We start from the raw sequence: 22,912 nt of genomic DNA on the forward strand, positions 1-22,912 counted from the left end.
TCAACGCAACAGTAATTAGTGTTTGTTGACATACTACCGCGCTCCGCAAAACAAACAGTAACGCTTAGTACAGTCTAGGCTGCCAGTAGGAGGATGAGTATTTTGCAGCGTTTCTTCTTTTGCCAACACGAACCAAGAAGATGAAAGCTATCATATATGTGATTAAGAATCTCATTAGCACACAGTCAAAAAACGTCAGCAGGATTAGCTTTCCCATAGCTAGTTTGAGCGTTTGGAGGTGACAGACAAACACTCTAAAACGGCCTGAATATTTCCTGATTGATTATTCATCAAGTGAATGGAAGGCAGTTTAAACGAGTGAACAGGTACTACTCGCCCGTCCCATCAGTAATGCATACCGTTACACCATAACCGCATTTCAAACTTATGACAATAAAGCATTTTAAACCACGTCGTTATGAATTGCAAAGGCAGCTGACTTAGAATTGGCTGTGAATATGGACAAGCTCCTTCAAACCTGATTAACGAATTTTGATTAGCTGAGCGGTCTAATTAAATGTAGGGATGGGTGACAGATTTTTAGTAATTACTGTTTAGAAGACAAAATTCAAATCGGTTACCACATTAGTAGCTCTGAAATTTATACAGTATATCATGGCTTATCATAAAGGCGAATAGACAGACCTGTTTTTCTACCTTTAGTCGTTATAAACAATTCGCGAATTTTGCCGTATGAGCTGAAATCCTTCGGTGTGCTTTTCAGTCGTGACGCGAAGCGAAAAATGCTGCCTCGAAGCATGATTCACTCAAGAGGATATTGGGTGATCGAACATAATTGAGAATTGACTGACTGGAATTAATTTTTGAAAACACCCTTCTGGTGCATCGTATGGACGTACATCGCACATAGGTACATTCCGTGCTCACAAGGGTACGAGAGACTCGCCTCGTAATCCTTGCTTGCGGCTGGTTGCCGATGCTTTTACACAAGGGTCTGAGTGGCGTTTTATTTAATGCTTCAAAGGAATCGGTATACCATTGTGAGCAACCGCGCCAAAGTGAAGCTGCATGAGGTGGCAGGTGAGTGACGTCAGTAGCTCAGCATACACAATTTCCGTCTAACGTATTGGTACGATAGCTACTGATACGAGAGAACAAGACTGATGGACTTGTTTGGGATGGGACTGCAGTCACAGGGAATAAGGACATGGCCGGAAACTTCAATTGCAGTAAACTCCAAAGGCTGCTAAGGAAAGCAATGATAACTCAGGTTTTGATCAGCCTGAACCGCAGAACACATCCTATTTTCCATCCCACTTAAGTGTCAATCTTAGGTTCTTCTCTAATGTTTCTGAAAAGTAACTCGAGAGACGCACGCGTAATATGAATATAGGAAGAATGAATACACACACAACTTATGATTCTATAAACCATGAAGTAATTGGATGCCCCCGTGAAGGTCAAACACCTTCGTGAGGATAAAAAGTGACTCTTAACAATGCCAGTGGTGCACTCATTATACTTAGACTGACCTTTCCATAATATATTACCGTTAGCTTGCGGTATGGCTTTAGCTGACATTTATTTTCCAAATTGAATTTACTTGTTGTCCACGGAAGCACGGAAATTGCCGTCAAATTAAGGGTCTGAGCTAAAATCCACTTGAATTTGGAATCACGAATCGGTTTAAAAAATGAATTTTGTAACAGCTCCCTGGTAGGTGTATAAAAAAAGTCAGAAACATTGCCTAAACGTTAGATAAGGAAACCGGCCACCAGGATGAATAACAATTACGGTGTGTTTCAACGTCAGACTTTGTTTATGGGTGCGCAGTGCAAAACTTTTGGTCAAGTGATTAGATTTTGTAATCCAAAAATTTGACAGCTATGTGAATATTAATTTGAAGGTCCCAGACACTGACAAAAATAACCAAACTCGGTTATTCATTTTCTCTACTCACTGCTGACGACTTTTACGCTGAGCTGTGACCGAAGGAGTGTTTGGAATTCTTGATATTATTAAGTGGTTTTAAAATAAACTACAGCTTCTGTACTGGTATCTCGCGTCAACCGGAGAAGTGAATAGCTATTAGCAGAATTACCGAGGATGTCTTCAAAGAACTGTGCAGTACAGAACAGTGACATACAGTAACTTGTCAACCGACAAAAAATCCGCAGTGCGACTCTATGACTCTGCTAAGGAAAACAAGTGAAGTTTTCGTGAATGATCCATTTCTTGATTTATGTGCTACACTTTACACCCTGAAAAATCCTGTCCATAAGTCTTTTTGTCGGCAGAAACTCAGCAAAAATGCTTCATCTAAAAACACAGTGGAATACAAAAAATTAGCCATGACAGGTCTCAGCTCTGCTTTATGGACAATGTTGCAAGTTTCCGCATTTTTAGAATTGTTCTCCCTTCTCTCGGAAGTATTCACTGTTAGGCAGAGATTTGTTTTATTGAAAGGAATTATTATGAGACGCTTTTTTCTTAATTTTAAAATTTTGTCATCAAAGAAGATGCAGTACTTATCTCGTTTTACTTACGAGCTAAACAGCTGCGCAATTTTTGTTCTTTTAAAAAAAGTAACTTTGTCTAAATTGTGCCCATCTTTTGAAAGCTGCCTAAAATAAGCTGAAGTATTGTATGAGAACGAAAGCTGATATAGTGTATGGGCTGACACACTGTCATCCCAAGTGATGAGATGCACATCGGGCAGAAGTCGAACTTCGTCACGTTTGACAGGTAAAAACTGTACCTAATATCCCTTTGATATTGAGTTTTATGCGTACTATGTTGTTTGAGCTTACTCAGTAAAATTATACCCCGATTTCTGTCAAGATTACTTGATATATGTGTAGTAGTATTCAATGTGTAAAATGCATGCTGGCTGAGAAACTTGCTGCAGAATGTTCACTGGAAGACCCCGTAGGTAGCAATTTCATATGTATACATATATGTGCAGAAAGGCATACAGAATTTCTTCATGTCGCTATCATTGTGGAAGTTACTCAGAGGAAAGTTGCTTCACGAAATTTGTGAAACTTCCATCCAAGAATCGTCACTTGAGGAGCGAATCACTACCTGACCATATGGTGTGATTTCTGTTGAGAGGGCATGAGCGGTGCTGTGTCCTGTCAAGTTGCGAGTTAATCACATCGCGGACAGGCCATCCATGGCCCAACACATAAGTGTTTAGACTATTACCCGCACAGTCGCGAGCTCAGATCTCCCCAAGTTCTGTCAGATTCGCACTGCTGATGGTTCTCAATGAGGATGAAACATCTGCGTCGTGCTTGTCAGCATTTAGGCATAGACTGACCTCAGGGCGAGAATAAAATTTTAGTTGGAAATTAAAAAATCTCCTCATGCGACAATACACATAAATATGCGTCAGTCAACGGTGCTTAACTGTAGATGGTTTTACGGAAGCTTCGCTGTCTATGCGGATTTTTCAACTCTAAACGGGCCTTTCACACTAAGCGAAAGCCTGGATAGAGACCTGAGAAAATAACTTCTTAGTTGACACCGAGACAGGTAGAGTTCTGTTCTTGTCCCAGCATATATTCGCTTCGATCAAGTAAGATGATGGAATTCGTGACACAGAAATTCTTCGTAAAGTAGATGTCACTGGCTTCCAGCGTGGCCTGGTGAGTAATCAATTCAGCTTGCTAGGTCACTTGAAACAAATGGCCGAAACTAGCATCCCAGAACAACTTGTGTACGAGCTGAGGTGTACCCACCAGGTGAGGATATAAAACTGTGACTTCCACTACCTGTCACCACTTCGATGGTGTTTTTTAACGGGTGGATTCTGGTGTTATACTAGGAGGGGTGCGGGGTTAAGCTGGAGCCCGAAGGAACCGACAGATAACCGGGGGATGACTTAGTGGTAGAAAGAAACGTGGCGCCGGTGCATGTTGTCACTCCATCACATTAAGCCTAGTTAATTTCTTGTGACGCGTCTCTACACGTTCGCTCGGGTATATATCAACGTCAAATGATTGCGCGCAGTGTTACATTCGGCTCCACAAAATTTATCCGTGGCTTTTTAGTGTGCATATGAGTCCAGTGGTCTGACCACTACCGATCCGATAATCCGATTTGGATACCTGCCATTTATTTTACATAATCATATACACTAAATTGATCGTACGAAATTAGACTTTTGAATATGTTTCCAGGCACAAGACACCACTTCTCCATACTGATTTGGATAAGAAAATGTTTAACGAAACTCCAATAATCAACAGTCTAAGCTATTTAGAGAGAAACAAAGGTACCCTCGTCTAGGTTCAAAATTCACAATATTACAATACAATTATAAGGCTAAACCGTGATTAAAAAATAAGCAAACGAACATTACAGTTTCAGCTTTTAGAAATGCCGTTTCTAATAAGGCCATATTAATGGAAAACGAGTCTCATTAAGTGTCGCAATTCGCAAAACGGCAGACATCCGCTGCTAAAAAACATTTTACCGTACAACTCGAAAAATCTCCAAAACGCTCCTTAAAACGTGGTCTTTATGAAAAAACTCCCCCCAAGCGATACACTTCTGGATACTCTATATACAACAATCAGAATGCAATTAGTGTACACATTATTACAAAAGGCAATAAGTGAAAAGAACGCCTTAAAAAAGATTGTTCCATAAAGTGACTCTTCCACACAAAAACAGTGTTGCAGGAACCCTTTAGATTTACATAGAAAAACTTCAAAACTAATAAGCCAGCTAACGTACACGTGGCTGACCCAACACCCGTGTCAAACTTAGCGCGCATTCTATGTACTATGAAAGGTTTTTCGAATCATAACGAACCAATACTTGATAATGAGTATTGGTTGAAGGTAATTTAATGTCTGTTAATTTCATCAAGTATCAGTAGGTTTTCCCAGTCTTTGGTCCTTCTGTGTGACGAATTTTTCCACTGAAAATTGCATTTTTGTGAGGCATACAATAACACTGAGGTGATTGAAAATGACCCTTGTTATTGACTCCTTTCAGGTAGGGTTTTCAGGTTAAAAACGAAAACAGATATTTCAAATAATCGTTTAAGCGCCGGAGAAGACGGTTCACGCAAAGAAACATATCTGCCTAAAACTAGAGGATCGAAATAAAGAACCGTATTTTCAATATGATCAAAGATTTAGCTCTATTCAATTAGTGTACTAAAGCATGTTTATTTTAGTTTTCAACTGATCATGACTTTGTACAACGCTCTATTCTGGCTTGAATTCGGTCTAAAAGTATATGTAGTCAACGGCTTGAACTTGGGTGGAGTTCCGTTGCTCCGACCGGGTTGAATACTATTAAAAATGTAACCGGGTATTCTTTCGTTTTGAAAAGTCATAAAACACCTGAAAAATTATAAAAGGCAGGTCGTCCGCATTATTAGAAAAGGAAGGTCACATATCATTGGGAATCTCAGTCAACACAACTTCAGAGAATGCAGCCAGAAACGCCAAATAAAGAGGCTGGATACAAAGGTCAACATGTCTTCAACCCAGACCAAGCTGCTGTCACATGCTGTTTGGTTTTCGGACAGCTTAGGGACGAATCCAGCGTATTAAGAACACCCAAGTGCACAGTAATTGTTTTATTTTTTACTATCGTATGTTCAGCAGTCAGCGACAAAATTTCTTGAACCAGTTTTGGCACTAAAAATGATCCGAATAGATACTGGATTTTGGTACATATGACACATCTCAATAAAGTTACACTGATCTTTCCTATAGGTCAATCGCTGAAGCACGGTAAATTTATTGATCTCTTTTTCCATACCCTATGACCCCGCAAATTTCTGCGATATTGGCAGAAAAATAATTATGTGAATACATAGCGTTTTGGGTACTCCGCTCACGAGGGCGCTTCGGCACACGGTTCAAAGCAGATTAATCTGCTAGATAAATCTCTGCTTAGGGGAGAAGAATATCAGAAAAGACCTGTTGTAAGATACGCTTTGGGGCACACCCCCAAGAAATGGTCAAAAATATGCTGCTTGTTTTTATCTTTGTGAGGAATACGTATTTTGTGTTTTGGCGATTGAGTGGTGGTTCTAATCCGATCAAAATTATGCACACTTGAAAACCTCAAACACGGCACTGAAAGCCTCTTTTATTTTGAAGCTCTGAAAAGGCATTCTTAATTTGAACTTTACGCGCAAATGAATGAACCTGTTAGATTTCTCCAGGAAGAAAGAGAACATTCTACCAGGCGACATTCAAACCATTATCTTAGAACTCAGCTGTTGTTAATATGATTGAACTTATGGTAACTTCAGTCATCTGTCTTTTTTCGAAGGCCTTCTTATCTGCTGTGTTATGCATGGAAACATCATGGATGATGAATTTCCAGAAATTACTGCAAAGTGTTAGCAGTACAAACACTCCTTGACTTTTGCAATTATCAAACATTTTGCGAGTGAGGGCCTCCGATGAATCCGTTCGAGTTGTAATTTTTGTGCTCAGATCTGCTTGCCAGAATTAGCACTGGAGCAAAACAGACGCCATAAAATTGTTTTTCTGATAAAACCTGACTGATTACTCTCAGTCTTGTCATGTTTACAAATCCCGGATTCGGTACTGACCATATTCGTCAATACTGGTCTGTACTTTCGGTTTTGGTGGGCGTAATTACTTGTTCCATCTTATTTATTCCGGGAATGTAATGTTGGGATCAAATTTGGAGTCAAAACAACCGACAATTAGGGGAGGGCATGTGGGCATCGGTTGCTTGCAAAACATCTTTGGCAGATTCGCTTCATTTGCTTTTTTGTCCGCACAAGCATCCGTCAGCAAAACACACACACATGGATTCAGTATGTGCCGTCTTCGCACTCATCAAACCTTTTCCAGCAGATCAATGGATTTTTTGGGAGGTATTTCATACCGTCTACCGGGTAACAGGTACATTAACCCCCTGAAGTGTGCAGGTCTTCCTGTAAAATAAAAGCCGCTAGGCTTTGTACTTATTCCAACAGAGAGGTGGGTTCCGAACAGGGTATCGATTAGGACGTTTGATGTGTTGCTTTACTGGTATGGAAATTAAACCAGCTATCGAGGACTTTTTTGTGCTGTTGCATTGAGGCACTAAGCACTAAAAGCAAGATGTGAGCATAAATTTGTAAATAACGGTGCTGTACTCAAAAGAATGGACCATGGCTTTACGCATTTGTGTTTTTTTTCCACAAAATTGTCCTAAAAATGTGAAACCAGATTTTGGTCGGCGGATTTGTTCGATGCTAGGCAAGTAACCCGAAATCTGTGTAGAGCATGTGACAAAACATATTTTTTATCTTGATGAAAATTACTAGTTATGTGAGATGGAATGTTGGGGAAATTAAAATTTGAAAAAGGATCTCAACTGGTTTTATTTAAGGTAGAAAAGTTAGGAAAATGAAACTGTGACTTCTTTGCCACCCAAAGTGCAGGTGAATATTCTGTGTTAGATATTGTGTGGTGACATAGGGACAATTGCACCCTTGTCTACAAAATAAAGAAAAATTTACATTTTTCGAGTAGTACTTTGCTTTGCTAATCTATTTAGAGTTAACGTCAAACGAAGGAAGCCAAAATACTAAAAAGAGGCTTAGAAAAAGGTTTATTTACTTCGTTTTGTTCAAATTTTGAATTTCTGCTGAGTGAACTAGCAAGCATCGTAAAATAAATGATACAAATTTAGTGCCAGCTGCGGTAAATTTTATTTTCCAAAAGCTTGAACGAGGGGCCACCTTATCAATCTAATGATTCTCAATCTTACTTTACCACCCGATGATCAAAGTTCTACAGGCCGAATTGCGAGTGAATTCATGGCATTGACATGTTCGCATTACTTTAATTATAAGCATACTTGGCGCCTTCCGATTAGCCCGGTGTAAAATACATAAGTTATCACTTATTTTAAAGCTGAAAAGTGATCGTCTTGTCAAAGTCAATCGGCGTCTTTATGTTTTTTCTCAAAGTGCCATCTACGTAATAAACAGTGGTATCAATCCCGGTAACAGTTGGAGTATATTGCAGAGAAAAACTGTAGTCTCATAGTGCTCCATCTTTACTGTTGTTATATTAGTTGAAAGATTATATACGCATTTTGTTACACGTAAAACGGCATTAAAAAGGAGCATTTGCCTGGTTTTCTATCTGAACAATTCAAGCATGTGTTACGTCATTCGTAACATGAACTGTTTTACGGTATGTCCTTCGCTGGGATAAACTTTCTGGGAATATCAAAATATGTTATTCCACGAGGAATTCATCATGGGTTAAAATATGAAATATATTTTAAACTTGTGTGTAGCGATGGCAAAAACGCTTTGTGGCTTCTGAGGTGCGTGATTAGATTGTTCGTTTCTTACGAAAAAGTCGTGTACTTAGGTGTTTCTTCCTTTCGTAAAAACTTGAATAAGATATTCTGCTGTACTATGATGCCAATACATAAGGGTCGCCAGTGCTCCTCATCTAAAGCATTTTGCACAGATAGCCCTTGTTCAACTACAGACAGAGGAAATCTAATGAAATTCCCCACAATGGCTTATTCTGATTCAACTATCGCCCTCTGTGAGAGAGGTGAATCTTTCTAAAACAGCTTCTTTAATGGGTATTTAACTAATAGGTTTGCCTCTAGAAGAGGCTGCTCATAGTTTGACATTTGAAGTGGTATCATCAGAGTTCGACAGCTCTGTTCACACTAAATGTAGGACAAAAAGACAACTGTACGTGTCGAGTGCAGAAGGCTTGTGATTGTGCTTTATTTTATGATCTGACTTTGTTGCAGCCAAATTTTTTTCGCGGATGTCATGTTCTGATGTGAAGAGCATTTGGTCACGTTATCTCTCAAGCAAATTCTGCCACAACTGTCATGAGCAGTGTGCTGATGCTGGCAGTTCCAAATTAGGAAACATGGCGAATAACAAGTAGAACAATTTTTCACTAGTATTTCCTGTCGATGTGTAAAGGAGCTACTTGGGAACCAAAAAGTATGTTTACTTCCTTCAAAGAGATATTTTTGCAGGAATATCAGTTATTAATAATTGGGACGAAAATGTTGGTCGTCGAGTCTAGTTCTCCCGGAGGGGGTGCCTTAGCATTCTCCCAGTATGGTTCACTCCTTCATGCGGCATGCAGGGAAAACGTGATTGGTAGCTTTCTGCACAAAATCCACGAGAATTTTCAGCTAAGCTTGTCATGTGTTTGGTCTGCAACCCATTGTCTAGCACTGTCAAAGAGCGATTGCAAATTTGGTGACACGTCAGATTATAAATTAGTTCGTCGGTACGACGAATCGATTTGTACCTGTATGGACAAAGCATGGAAAAGAAACAAACACGGTTACTTAGCTTGATCAAGGTACACCCAGCGGATATTCTTATCAGAGTCATAGTCGCCTGTGGGTCGGTGGGGAGTTACCATCAAAGAACAACAATAAATAAAATGGAGGTTCACTTCCAGGAGCACATTGTGCAAGTGTCCAAACAACTCGAGTGAATAATGAGAGTTTGAACACATATCAGAATCACAAATATGGGACACGAAAATCGTTTGGCCTTGAAGTTGTCCCAAGATGATTAGCCCGTTTTTTACCTTAAGCCTAATCCTTAGTTTTTGCTCACCTCTTGTTCATCTGAAAATATTCGTTTCCTATTCATCGTGGTATCTGGCACCCATAGATAAATGATCTATTCAATCATATTTACTGCAACTAGGAGGACTAGACAAATGGCTTTGGGCGAGACTACTTAATAAGTATTGTAGGCGAAACGTTCTATTAATAACAGCTATCGGTTCACGCACTTTGATCCTGGCGTGGTCTGCGTATCCTGAAGAGCCCAAATTAAGGTATTTCTGAGTATCGCAGACAAAGAATGAAATGAGACTCCCATCAGTAAATTCGTTGTTTGATGAGCCAGTCAACACATGTGTCCACGTTATTTGTATCCCTTAACTGAACTATAATTGCATTCTATCCTTTCTGAGCGTGGGTTAATCAGTTAGCCATTTGTGACCGGACGGTTATGGGTTGAAACCATTGATTGCGAAGTTGCCGGTTTAAGATCCCTTGGAGTTTTGTAAGATGCGCACTGCTGACGAATCCCAATCAGGACCGTACAGAGCTTCTTGGCTTTTGTGCACAGATAATCCTCACCTGCAAGACGAAATATCTATTAAAATAGTCGAACCTTGTACTTTCATTCAACTAATCTATTTGTGTTGATAGATATGATGTTTCAGTTTCCAGAGGCCGCGGGATGACCAATGCACACGCTTTGAGTTCCAAGCGATTCCCCTTGTTGGGCGATACCGAAACGTTGCCTTGGTGCAAGCGTTTCTTGTTTTTCTGGACCGCTAGATGTCCGTTCATCATGCTCATCTCTGACGAGAAAAACTAATACAACATTACGACATCGTGTAGTGATCTTAAGTCCTTTATCATCTGATTTATTCTGAGTATACCATTTTTCGATTGCCAAGTAATCTTGACTAGAGGCCATAAGATGAAATGATACATAATAAAAAATTTACACTCGAGTGGATTTCCTAGTGGACGTTTATTTGCACCAGATACCCATGCTTAGCATTGCCTTCTAGTCCATTCTAGAAAAATCCTGTCGAGCTAGTAAAAAATAACAGCAGCAACGCATATCAGTTATTAGTCCATCAACTTGACGCCCAACTGTTTAGTGTGAACGGGAAATGTAGAATCACTGTTTGATGGAACGGACGGCCGCTTTTTATTATCACGTCGTTGGCTCATACCGATATATAACCTTAATTCACTCGACTGTTAGTTCTCCAACTACTCAGAGGGTTTACTCATCTGCTAGAGAGATTCAAAATTGGTGACTGAAAGTGGGATAAGGACTGATCTGCTCAAGGTCAAGGCCAGATAATTCCAATGTGGTGTTTCTTGTCTAAGAGTTTCATCAATATGGTTGGCATTTTCTATCCCCATTTGAATGTATCGCTCGTCAGGAGGAATAGAAAGTTCCGCTCAGGTAAAGCACTTTTTCTAGATTTTTGACCAATCAGGTCATCTGTTTACAAGGGGATAACTTGTTGCATCAGCAACGCTTGGTAAATTTACCGGCAAAAATGCTCAAAACTATCACAAGCTGTCGATAAGATGGGATATTAGAATTAACGCAACCGGAAAGCTCCAAATTTATCAAAATTGCGTTGTTTCCATGTCACATGAGCAAGTGCACTGTCGAAACTACCGATACTTTTTTGGAACAAACGAAGAGTAGCTAACAGTAGACCACATATCTTCTCAGTTTTTATGCCAAATAAGGCGCACCCTTTTCCCACTCCTACAAGTAAACTGGAAAATGTTTAGAACAATTTGAAATCCGCTTTTAACCGGTTTGTCCACTGGTCTGACAAGCCTACAATGCCCTTGTTGCACTTGTAAGGTTGTTGATGGACAGGGTTACCCCCTTCACTCAAAGCTGCGCTTGTTGCTACTTTTTCAACCTTTCCACTTTGAACGGTGCACGTCTGTCAACTGCACGTGACGGCGCACGAACTGAAGATGTTACAAGTTACGAGGTTCGTTTTGAACAAAAAACAGCCAGAAAGCACTTAGAAGTGATAGAGGATCACTTTAGAAGCCGGTTCCTTTTTCTAGCTGAGGCACACAAGCTATACACATGTTTAGATGAACAATGATCGTAAACTGGCTAATGTGCACTATTTTGCCAAAAACGAGAGTAAGCTGGTCAGCGTCAGTGTGCGGTCCTCTCACTGAACACCTTATTTCGACAAAAATCTGTGCTGCTTTGGACCGACGTAGCATGTGTATCACCTACTTTGATCGATCTTTTCACATCAGGTTTATTGAAAATTCGCTACTTGTGGCCCAGGTCAACCGTTTCATGATTAGGAAGTTGCCATAACGAGCCCTGCAGCCATTCTAGCGGGTGGACCCCAATTGACCTTACCGTATTATCCCTCTCCCAGTGTTTTATACAGAAGGATTGTCTTTCACAAACATCCGTCCACTGAAACCCTGGTCGATATCCACTTACAACGTTTGACGTACAAGGCGAGTTCACTACATAGTGCAGCGGCATTTTGAAGAATTACACACACGAGTGTATGAGAGAGATCCCCCAACTGATAATGCACAAGGCTGGATATTGCTTCACAGTATTTTGGTCTAGAATCTCACAACGACATGACCTTAACTGGCACAGAACAGTGGGTTGGCATTCTTGGTCTGCACGGTCGATCGAAGCACGTATCGGATGCGCCGTGGCATGCTCTTCAGTGTCCTTGGTTTGTAGGTACGGACGATCTCGCATGATGGAGGCAAAGAATTTTACTGAAATATTTAGACGAAATGAACGATCAGATGCGTGTCAAAGTCCTCTTAAAGACGTGGAACCAACTTCTGTTCGCATTCTGACGGTGGTCGACCTAGAGGCAATTTATGGCGATTCAAAATCTAGTATTCTCCGAAGAAATATACACAGACGTCCGACTACACACAGGATACGGGAGGACTGGGCATTCGTCAGAAGATCTCAGTCAGGTTTACGTTTTTTCTGATCGCTCAGCTGAAAACTTGTTCAGCTGGAACGCTTTTCGGTGCCTAGCGGCCATGCCAATCGAAGCAGCCACGTGGGCTGGGATACTGCCAGGTTCCTCAAGCATAGACAGAAAGCTTTCGAACTAACGACCTATTGGTCAGTAAACTCGAGCTCTAATCACTGAGCCATCCCGCCAGCTGAACGCCTGTTAATTAATTACAAGCACTATATGAACTTCAATCGGTGACTGCAAAATAACTTTCTTTTCTGCTTCTTTTTGAGGAGTGGAAAACAAAGAGCCCGACGCTGTCTCAGAAGAAACGTAACTATTAACGTTGCTAAACGCCTCAGCGTTGCCTTGAGCAACGGTATAAGTTGAACTTCGGCATGTGGTAAGCCTTGCTAGTCCTGACTGTGAGCCGCGTTGATAGATTTTGAATGGTCTATTCAGACAGCTGCCGTCCTGACGGTTGCTAACCAGCCCTTCGGCTTCCACGCAGCCCAGCATGATTACCTGTTTATTAGAACCTGACTAACTAATGACTTACAAATAATAAAGATGTTTGACCCGCTGATGCTTTCATTTGTACAACGATAGCAACCTGTCACACTGGTTTCCCCTCAACATCTATAACAGGCCATTTAGGGCAAAAACTCATTTATTTAAACTTGCTAGTGTGAAGCAGTTGCTCGGGATCCACAAACAGTCCTCATCAGTTTTCAATGTGTTTGAGGCCGATGTGTTAGTCATGGTTCCAGGATTTTAAGTAATCGTCCCATACTACTAAATTTGGAAAAATAATTCACAGAAGAACTTCGAGACAGCCTCTGTTTCACGCATTATGCTAAAGAATATCTATGTACTTCTCATCAAGAGGGCTCTGTAGAGTCTGTATCACCAGCAGATTTATCATCGTCAAACTGGTGCGACGGACATTTCAAAGATCGGTAAGTGTCAACGGCTAGGCGTACCAATCGACTGAGAAAACCTAAGGCCAAAAATTTCAGTGTGAAAGCGAACTCGACCAAATTTTCTGCAAAATCCTGCTTGATTTCCTGCCGTTTGCCAGTGTGTCAGGCAGTCCAGCTGTTAGGCTTCATGACGCTTGCAGCCGGCTTCGTTCTAACACCATATCATATTGACGAAGGCAGTTTGAGAAGAATTCTCATATCAAGTCGGGTCAAAACTACTGATCATATTGCGTGGTGGAACAGCTTTAGTATAACGCCATCGATCGTATTCTAGAATTACACATCCGCTGCGCTTAGATAATGAGAAGAGCGCACTACATGACCACATGGCTAAAGTTTAACTAAGCTCATTGAATCACACTGGCCTCCACTGAACATACCAGCGATGGACTAACCATGGGTATTTTCGGTGGAACACCGTAATTGGACAAAACAGTTTAAGTAACCCGCGGGAAAAGTGAATATCATGCGAAGGCAAACTGGATGAAAAAGGATGTAGTATTTCGGCTAACAACTGCAATTCTTAGCCAGAAAATATGATATTGGCACTACAAACTTGGCCAGTTAAATGGAAGCCCTCGGGTAACTTGTATCCCTAACTTATCACCTGGTCAGGGTTTTTGCTTCCCGGCTCTTTCAAGCGTAGTTCATGTAGTAACCATGCAGGTTGTTGCAAGAGAAAAGCTATCTACTCTTGGCACCCACTTGGGCCATCTAGAATACTAGGCAAACGGGACTCAGTTCACAGCAAAGCTACCGCAACTATTTTGGTTGATGATGGTCACATACTGCGACAGCTATTGAGGAACTTGAAAATTCAAGGTAATAATTTTGTCAGCCAGATGTTTTCTTTGTTTAACTGGGAAACGAGAGTCAACTCGCTGAATTTTTATAGAGTTTTCGCAGTTCATGAAAACGCGCTCCTTTATCCATCTTGTAAGTCTACATAAAGTGCGGGAAAGAAGATGAAAGATGAAAGTAAATTACTTAACGTCTGTTTTTGCTAAGAAAGGCCCCGCTTTTGACCTGTATTACGGAAAGGTCATACGTGTGCGCCACTTATTCAAACAGATACATCTAGGATGGGTTGAAAAGGAACATCGTTTCTGTCATATAATAGTAAACCACCGCAAACACCGAACAAACGACAGAATTGCTCTTTGTAATGTACTACTTACAGGGTTGCTGAAAATTCGTCGACAACCCACCACCGGTTTCGCCCTTTTTGGGGCTCATCAGGTAGGCGCAGTCCCCGGGTTTCCGTCAACCTTATGTTCTAATTGAAACCAAATTGCACGAAATAAGCGAATATACACTCACTTGCAAATTAATTTGGTTTTTCGAGAGACTCATCTGGAACCCAGTTGAGTCTCTCGGTTGTGATGTGCTCAGGCTCGACTAATTACTCGACTATTAACTAAAAAGTTACCTAGCTTTTAGTACGAGATGATTCGAAAAAGATGATGCGCATCTGTGGTACAATGGAGACGTTTTCCTCTGTCATCCACCATCGAGATGGTTTGATACTCGTGTCAGACCGTGTTAAGAAATCCCACACTGAATGTCTCAACATGAGAAAAGTACAAAATTGTCCCCCTTAGGTTTCAAGTTGTTCTGATCGTTATCATCAGGTACACTGCATGGCCAACAAAGCTAGGCCACTGTTCTCTTCCTCAAAAATCATAATGTTGTGGTTAAAACATAACTGGAAGCAGTCAGTGTATTCAAGCGGACTAAATAAAAAAACTGGTTGTCCGAAGTTTTCAATTCTTCAGTGTTTCCTGGCTCCCGTTCGGTAACCTTAGTAGCCTGCTTATTAATGATAACGGGCATTACTATCACCAGTCAACCGTAATCGACGTACCAGTTTACAAGATTGCTATCCAATCACTAATAAAATGTAATTATAAACCATATTTAACTTTTTCGCATACCTTCTCGAGACCTTGTCATTTCACGCTTTGTGGTCATGTTAGGAACCCCATTCAAGTTAGTAGAAGCTCATACTGATATCTGTTTGAGACAGCAGAGTGCTTTCAGGCTAGGGATGTCAGTAGGTCAGACAAATTCACCTCTGGTTGGTGGTTTGCTGGCTGAGCTGAGCACTTTGATTGCGAATCTTTCATCGTCAGGCGAATTGAAAAAAACAGTGTTGTTTGGAACGGAGTACAGCATATCAGTGGATCGGTTGCTGATGGTATTGCGTATGTGCTTTCAAGGGAAGCTTGAAAAAGAGGAGACCTTATCAGTAGCCACAGAAAGAACAACTGACTAGATAGATAGTTGTAAATTGAATCAGGAGTATATCTGAGATGAGAGTCAAAAGTAATCCTGGTAGTCTACAAACAGAATGCCACTTATTGAGACATGAAAACAGGAGGAATAATGTGTCATACCAGATCAAAGGAGACAAATGCAACAAGTTTTTTGTCGAGTAATGAAGGAAATACTGCAGTCGTAAGAATAGATGACCTTCTGTCTTTTATTTCCGTATATAGAGTTTAAAAGGGCCACAAAGTAAATCACTTGTCATAAGGAAACATTACACACAAGAGGGAATCTCCGAAAGCATGGTACCAGCGACAAATTTGGTGTAGCGACGCGTTGAACTAGAACCAATTTGCGCATCTCAAAGTGGAAAAGATAAATATCTCGACTGCATTACTCAAAGGGAGCTGACTATCGGATTAGCAAACCAAGAAAAAAGAGAAACTCCTTGGAGTCAGAATAATAAGCTTCACAAAGTAGGACCCAGAGAGGCCAAGAACAGAGCTCATAGGATGAGAGCAGAAGAGGCCGGGATCAAGGGACACGTAATCACCAAACGGTCAGAACCAACAAAAAGAGCCTCCAGACAGAGAAATCAGTCGTAATTCAAGGTCCAGTGACACGTATATTGATTTACACGTACCACTACCACACGAAACCGAAACAATGAGACTCAGACCTCCAGACTTTTAGCCATCATGAAGAATAGTTTTGTAGACACTATGGTCTCAGTGGAAATCAATCACAAGTCTTGAAACGCCTCCTCACTGAAAAACCGTTTGCTTTGTCCTATTAAGTGGCTTTCTGATTAGTTTTTGCGCTGGCAACTGAGTGGCAATTTACAAATATTTATATTGATACCTAAATGTCTCATGCTCAAACAAGCGGGTAAAGTAAGTGGAGTAAATTAGCGTTCGGTATTTCCAAATCGTTACAGGATAAAGAGGTGGCTATCCATAAGCTCAATTTCTAAAAAATTGTATCTAGAATCTTTGCTTTGAAGTGCTTACTTATAACTCCGAATACAATCATGCTGAGTAAGAAGATAGCGGCAATCATTGAGATGTTAGTGTTTGCCTCACAAGCATATCTTGCAAAATCCGGCTCTGCCCATTTTTCCCGGACACAACTTGTTGGAATCGGCAGGGAAGAAGTGCTTGTCTCACTGGATTCCACGGACAACGGTTGCGCGGTTTTCGTCACATCCTCGTAGATGGAATAAACAAGGGTTGTGGAATTTGTAAACAAGTTTTCGAGGAAACTGGTGGTATGGTTATCGGAGAAATTACTGTTTGAGTTGTCAAGATCGAATTCCATTTTTTGGCGACAGTGGTATTCCTACATCATATCAATGGTGAACAAACTTTGTCAGAAAAATACCTAAGCAACTGTGTGCGGAAACGTAAGACTTGGTCTGATGCAATGCGTTGTATTGGTATCCCATTAAACGCCAATCGGTCCAGAGGAGTGTTTTCTATGTGACCGACACAGCATTTGCCACCTATCTGGGACGCGTGTTTTGATTCGATGGCTGTCCATCTATCGCCCTTGGACGAAACACGGTTCCGGAAAATTTTGCGGGTTTTGTAAGGTTCAGGCACCGTAACTAGACGGCTTGTGGGAAAACAACTTAGCCAATTCGAAGTTGGCGCCAATAGTGGAAACAGAATAAGCAAGGGTAAACGAAAAAAATTCCGGTGCACGTGCCCCTGGTAATGTGCGATCCCTGCTGTCAGAATATTAGAATATTCCCCGTGTTCCACATACAGAGAAGAGTGATCGCATGTGCATGTTCTCCAAAACCTTATAGGTTGGTACAATAAAGGCTAAGCACTTCCGGAGTTAGCTTGTGGTTGGCTACGGCAAACCCAATGACGGCAGGTAAAGACAGTTGTGGTCAGAAAACTTTCAGAATAGTACGCCGTTTCATTCAAATTCTGTGCAGAAGGTAAAATATTTACTACGAAAGTTAGAAGGCATTGTTATTGGGCGAAATATGAAGCTATGGTTACGGTGAACGCTGTTCGGCACAACTGTTTGGTTTTGTTAGCTACACATTGCAGCAAATCTCAGAGAATTATCAATTAATTGAATTCCTTCCATAGGATATGTAAATTTTTGGGATCAGCGTCAGAATTTTCTCCTTGTAAACTTAATTTTATTATAAAGGTTCGATTTGGTTAGCAGGATGAAATAAGAACCAGGTCACGCATTGTCGAAATTTGGATGACGAGTAAGCAGCAATCATGTTGCGCACTTTCGCACCTCGGGCGCCAAACACAAAAAATGAGTTTTTTTGGGGGGAAGGCATTTTAGCAATTGTTTGTATGGTCTTTGCTGATATTGTGTCATATCAAGCGGATACTTGGACAAATACGGTGGACAACCGAACACCAGAACAGAACACTAGAACAGTAAGCGACAGAGTTGGATGGCTGGCATCCGGAGCTGATCTACCGATCGTCAGTGGTTAAACAATCGGAGGCTTGCACAAAGTTGTTAGACGACGTGTGGATTGGATGAAGCCAAATCTGGCATTATTTGAAAGCCACTAATGCCGACCTGACTTCGGGGAAATTAGATCGTCGGGCAATAATGCCAAATTGCTAGTATGAATGGATTTTGGTATATTTTACAGATATCCTCTTCCTTCAGATGAAGACAGTCGACGCTGATTGGCCGAGAAGCACTCTACAGCTGTTTCATTTTCATTGAAAATCATCAGCACAATACTGAAGGGAATTTCGAACCCGTAATCTCTCGTCTGTTAGTTTGAACATAACCGTTCAGCCACGAGCGATTGATCAGTATTTAGACAGGATATACCGGGACCCATCTTCCCATCACGGGATAAACATCAGGTGTTTACAGTGTTTTGACTGGCTACTCAAGTGGTGACTACTCAGATGGTAGGCTTATTCGTCGTGTGACTGATTCTCCTACGTGAGGTGTTTACCAATTTTCCCAAAGCGGGAAGACTTGGAAATTTATAATAGAGAGAAAAACAGTAATTGCTCCAAGCTTCAGCCAGATAACACAATACATTACCATAAAAGTGTTTTTTTTGGGAAGGCCCATTACTGTACCATTGGGATCGCCATGAACTGCCAGGTGGCCAGTCCTGGTGCGGTCATCCTGTAGTGAGAGTTGCTTCGAAAAGGTGACGAATGCGGTCTTTTGAACCTTTGCTGTCTAGAAATTCGGGGTGATCTTCAGAAGACTCACTAGCCCTTCCGTGTTGATTTATGAATGTTGTGCTGGTGGCAGGCGATGATATGATACAACATAAAATAATCATAATGGTACAAAAATTACCTTAGTTACCACGGAAGTGCTAGCTTGATGCAAGGGTTAATCCAAACGCAATGTTATATTTTTTGTGCTTTTAGTTTTGTCTCTTAGCGGGTTCTCCCTCAGGACTGTTCCGAAATTACGCTTACACCTCTGTTGCTGTTACGGTAACAAAAATTGAATCGAACTTGAAGCCGCACCAGAAAAGGGTATTTTTACAATGTACGTACAACTATCTCCACATAAAATTGCAGGCTTGGTAACTGACATCCCCCAATTGTTTTTTTAAAGATAAAAATCTACCCATCAGTTATGAAGGTGTGTAAGCCAGATCACGGTTCAAGGTTCAGAGTATAATCCAAATACGAAGACTGGGTGGCCCAGAAAGCGGACAAATGCTGCCGCATCTGAGCATCGAACTGTCCGATCGTGTGCAGGCTATTTTTTATGGTTACGAGCGTGTGTCCTGTGTGAGCTAGGGGATTATTGAGAGTCTGCTCACCCAGCAAGTGAGGACTGAAGACATCGACCGTAGTACATTTTTTAGCTTCGGGTGCGATGTGCTACGGAATATTCTGGCAAAAAAGCCTCCAAAACACCATACAAATGCTACAATAGCTAAGCACAGAAATCTAACGTTTCTCAAGCCATGAATGTCCCATGTTTGTGTGCACCCACTGAATATCACTTTTTCCTATGTTAACAAGTGCAAATTATACGTACCACTTGCTTTGAGCTATCTCCCTAGTGTTTTCAAACACTCCGCTTCTTTTAGAATATTCACAATAGTAAGGAGTAAGCTAGTGCAATTGTGTTCATTTAAAAACCAACCGGTGTTTATATCATCTAATAACCTGGTGCGGCAAATTCCCCTTCGCATATCCACTTTCAGCTGGACAAATTTTCTGATGAGTTCAAACCATAACTCAGCTTCAAAACGTGTAGGACACAGAACAAACAGGTAATATCCTTGGTTGTAACTTTAAAAACTATGCTATTCGGGACTAAAACGTTAGCCAAAACAAGGATTATATATTCTGGTATGTAGAAGGACTAAAACTGGTATGTCTTGAATTCAAAACCGTGGTATAGAACCATTTTATTGTCTCCATAAGCATGTCACTGAATATTTGTTTGAAAACAACTGAAGGATTTTAGATAGGGTTACCAAAGAAACAAATGAATCGAGGTTGTAAACGGGACCTTAAGCGGGCTAAACTTGCGCATCAAATGAAAAACCATGGAAAATAACATGTTACCAAAGGAAACATCCAGTAGTGGTCGTTGGCTTGTTCGCTGAGCTGGGCAATTTGATTGCAAACGTTTCATCACCAATCGAGGTGATATCATCAGTGCGTTTTTGTGGAGCGTAGTAGTGCGTAGCGGTGGGTTGGTGATTGTGCACAACCTCGATTGGTGATGAAACGTTTGCAATCAAATTGCCCAGCTCAGCGAACAAGCCAACGACCACCATCTACGGTACCTGAGCTACCATCATTTTCCTCTATAGACATCCAGTAGTGTTCTGCGGCTGCATGAAGCCTCGTTGGTACTGCTATCCTAGTACTCGAGGGAACCGACCGTAAAATCATGTGACACTGTAAGAGCCATCACCTGAGATGCATTAGCAGAACTAAAGATAGATCAACTCAGCTTTCCTCCAATGAGGAACATTCAACAAATATATCCCAAGCTGACTGAATAAAAACGAGCAAGAGAAATGGCTTCAAGTACCCCGTTCTATCCAAACCTATCTACACTGAAAACTTCTAAAAGTGTGACTTTGTGCCCATGAAAGCTGAAGCAACGTAGGAAACTTGTACTATCGGTTGTCGAGCACTCGAATCATACAATGTCGCGCTGCCAGATTCCGATATTTTCTAGTATTTGAGGGCGATGCAAAACAATTTATTCATCTATAATTGGCAAACTTGGATTAGTCTGAAAAGCTGCAAACAACAGATGTTTTTAGTATGACAGTACGGTGAAAAAATGTCGGATTTCTTTGTGGTCCAACTTAACTTGAAACGTAATATAAATTAAAATAATATCCAAATAAAACATCCGGTTAAAAAAGGAAAAATAAAAGTATGGGCGTGGGCGGCGCAGTACTCATCAAGCGGAAATTAGATAACGTACTTAATGGTGTTAAGGGATTTGCAATTGTGGTAGGATATTTTAGCACCGAATCTGGGTATGAGGTGGAAACTTACTGACGGGAAGAGTGGTTGGTTGAACCCAACCTTCGCATCTCGTCGGCTCCTGTCTAAGCTTGGGTAACTTGGAAGTATCTCAGTCCTGGTGCTTTTTTTTAGGTGATTTGGCAGTTATGCACTGAGAAGGTGTTATAGCCGAACGATTGTGTACTATTATTAATATTTCTAGTTATTCTAGTGTACATGCGAACCGTTTTGCTCATTGCAGTCAAATAGATATCGCGTGCACAGCAGCCCCAAGCTAAGTTCAAGTTGTAATTAGTATTTGTTCCCCCTCAATTAAAATTTCATTGATATGGTACAGGAAATTTCGGTCTCTGAGTTGGTTGCGCCACAACCAAGTAACCTGTCTCTAATAGTGGAAACTGCTGTACCCAAATATAAGCGGAGACCTAATCCTTCAGAGTTATGAGACAGTTAACGTCATTTGTGATCTTATTCACTTGTTTGGAGCCTGCGCGTAGGGTCTGTGAGCTGGGACAAGTGGATGTAGAATACTGAGCACAGAAATACCACGCGTGATGAAAGAAGCATCTTTTCTTTACGCACAATTTACACTGCCATCCATGCCCGGAAATGATTTGAAAGTCCTCCAAACGTTACTAACTAGTGTGTAATAAACGTGTCTATTTAGTCAAACTGAGGATTGTATTCACAAGGCAAGATGCCAGCAGGTTCTCCAGTTTAACAAGCGGCATAAAAATAAGCAAGAAAGATAAAGAGACAGGCGTCTGAGTGTGTCCAGAATGTTGATCTTATCTGCATCCCAAGTGAAATTTTCCACAGGTACTATCTATCGAAATGAAAGTGCATTGATGATGTTTTACGACTATACATTTCTCACACACCTAAAAGAACAGTTTTCCGTATTAACGAAACGGAAGGGAAATAAACTTTTGCTGCTGTGGCTGTTCAAGGGACGTGCTTGACTCTTCTTCCCTCTGCTGATACTATCACGTACTTATCCAAGCTAGCCATCTTACTTGTTTCCCGCCATTCGGCTGCCTTGCCCATCACTCATCAGAAACTGAGGAGTGAATTGGAGATGGCAAAAAATCTGGTTGTGACTAGTTCAGTCCGTGCCAGTCACGCTGCCTAACACTACCGTGTAAACCGAATTCAAAAAAGGCAGTCTGTCTGTTATGCTGAGCTCAAAAAGGAATTGAAGGTGGATATTCCCGAATGTTCTCATACTGTGGACAAATTAAAAACAGTCTTGAAAAGAAAATAGTTTGCAAGACGAGTAAACCTTTCACCCTACAACTCTTTACTTCAGGATTCAGTTAACAAGTGACCATTTAATGCACGTTCCATAAGTGAAGGTTGAGTGGTACTATACTACTTTGTAGTGAAAGTTGGTCATACAGCTGAACAGGTACTCCTGGATTAGTCTGATACTTATAGCCGGGAAGTCGCAGGCATGAATCTTTCTAGAGTTTTGTCGGGTTCGCCTCTCTTTTGACCCATATAAGGGTAAATAATTGCACAATGCTTGGAATTCCGGTACCGGTTGAATTCACTTATACGACGGAAGAAACTAGAAATTAGTTCGTGGCCCTCTACTTAGCATTCTACAAAAACATTCGGAAAACATGAAAATTCTGTGACGCAAAATATCCAGTTCTTTTCTAAAGCAGAAAGGCTTGTCTAGAGGCGTGACACTACAATGCTGAGT

General features: G+C 41.0%; 1 protein-coding gene across 1 annotated transcript in view; it reads right to left on the bottom strand.

Annotated features, from left to right (window-relative positions):
- T265_07285 (hypothetical protein) overlaps positions 1-17,047 on the bottom strand; it is a gene marked incomplete at both ends in the record, with an annotated part of 29,102 nt that extends 12,055 nt beyond the window's left edge. Inside the window, one exon of the mRNA XM_009172772.1 lies at positions 16,741-17,047. Within this exon, the coding sequence (XP_009171036.1) occupies positions 16,741-17,047 (307 nt within the window). The remainder of the gene's footprint in view (positions 1-16,740) is intronic.
- Positions 17,048-22,912: the final 5,865 nt, after the last annotated feature.

The sequence above is a fragment of the Opisthorchis viverrini genome, assembly GCF_000715545.1.
Source record: "Opisthorchis viverrini unplaced genomic scaffold opera_v5_165, whole genome shotgun sequence".
Classification (NCBI taxonomy): Eukaryota; Metazoa; Platyhelminthes; class Trematoda; order Opisthorchiida; family Opisthorchiidae; genus Opisthorchis; species Opisthorchis viverrini.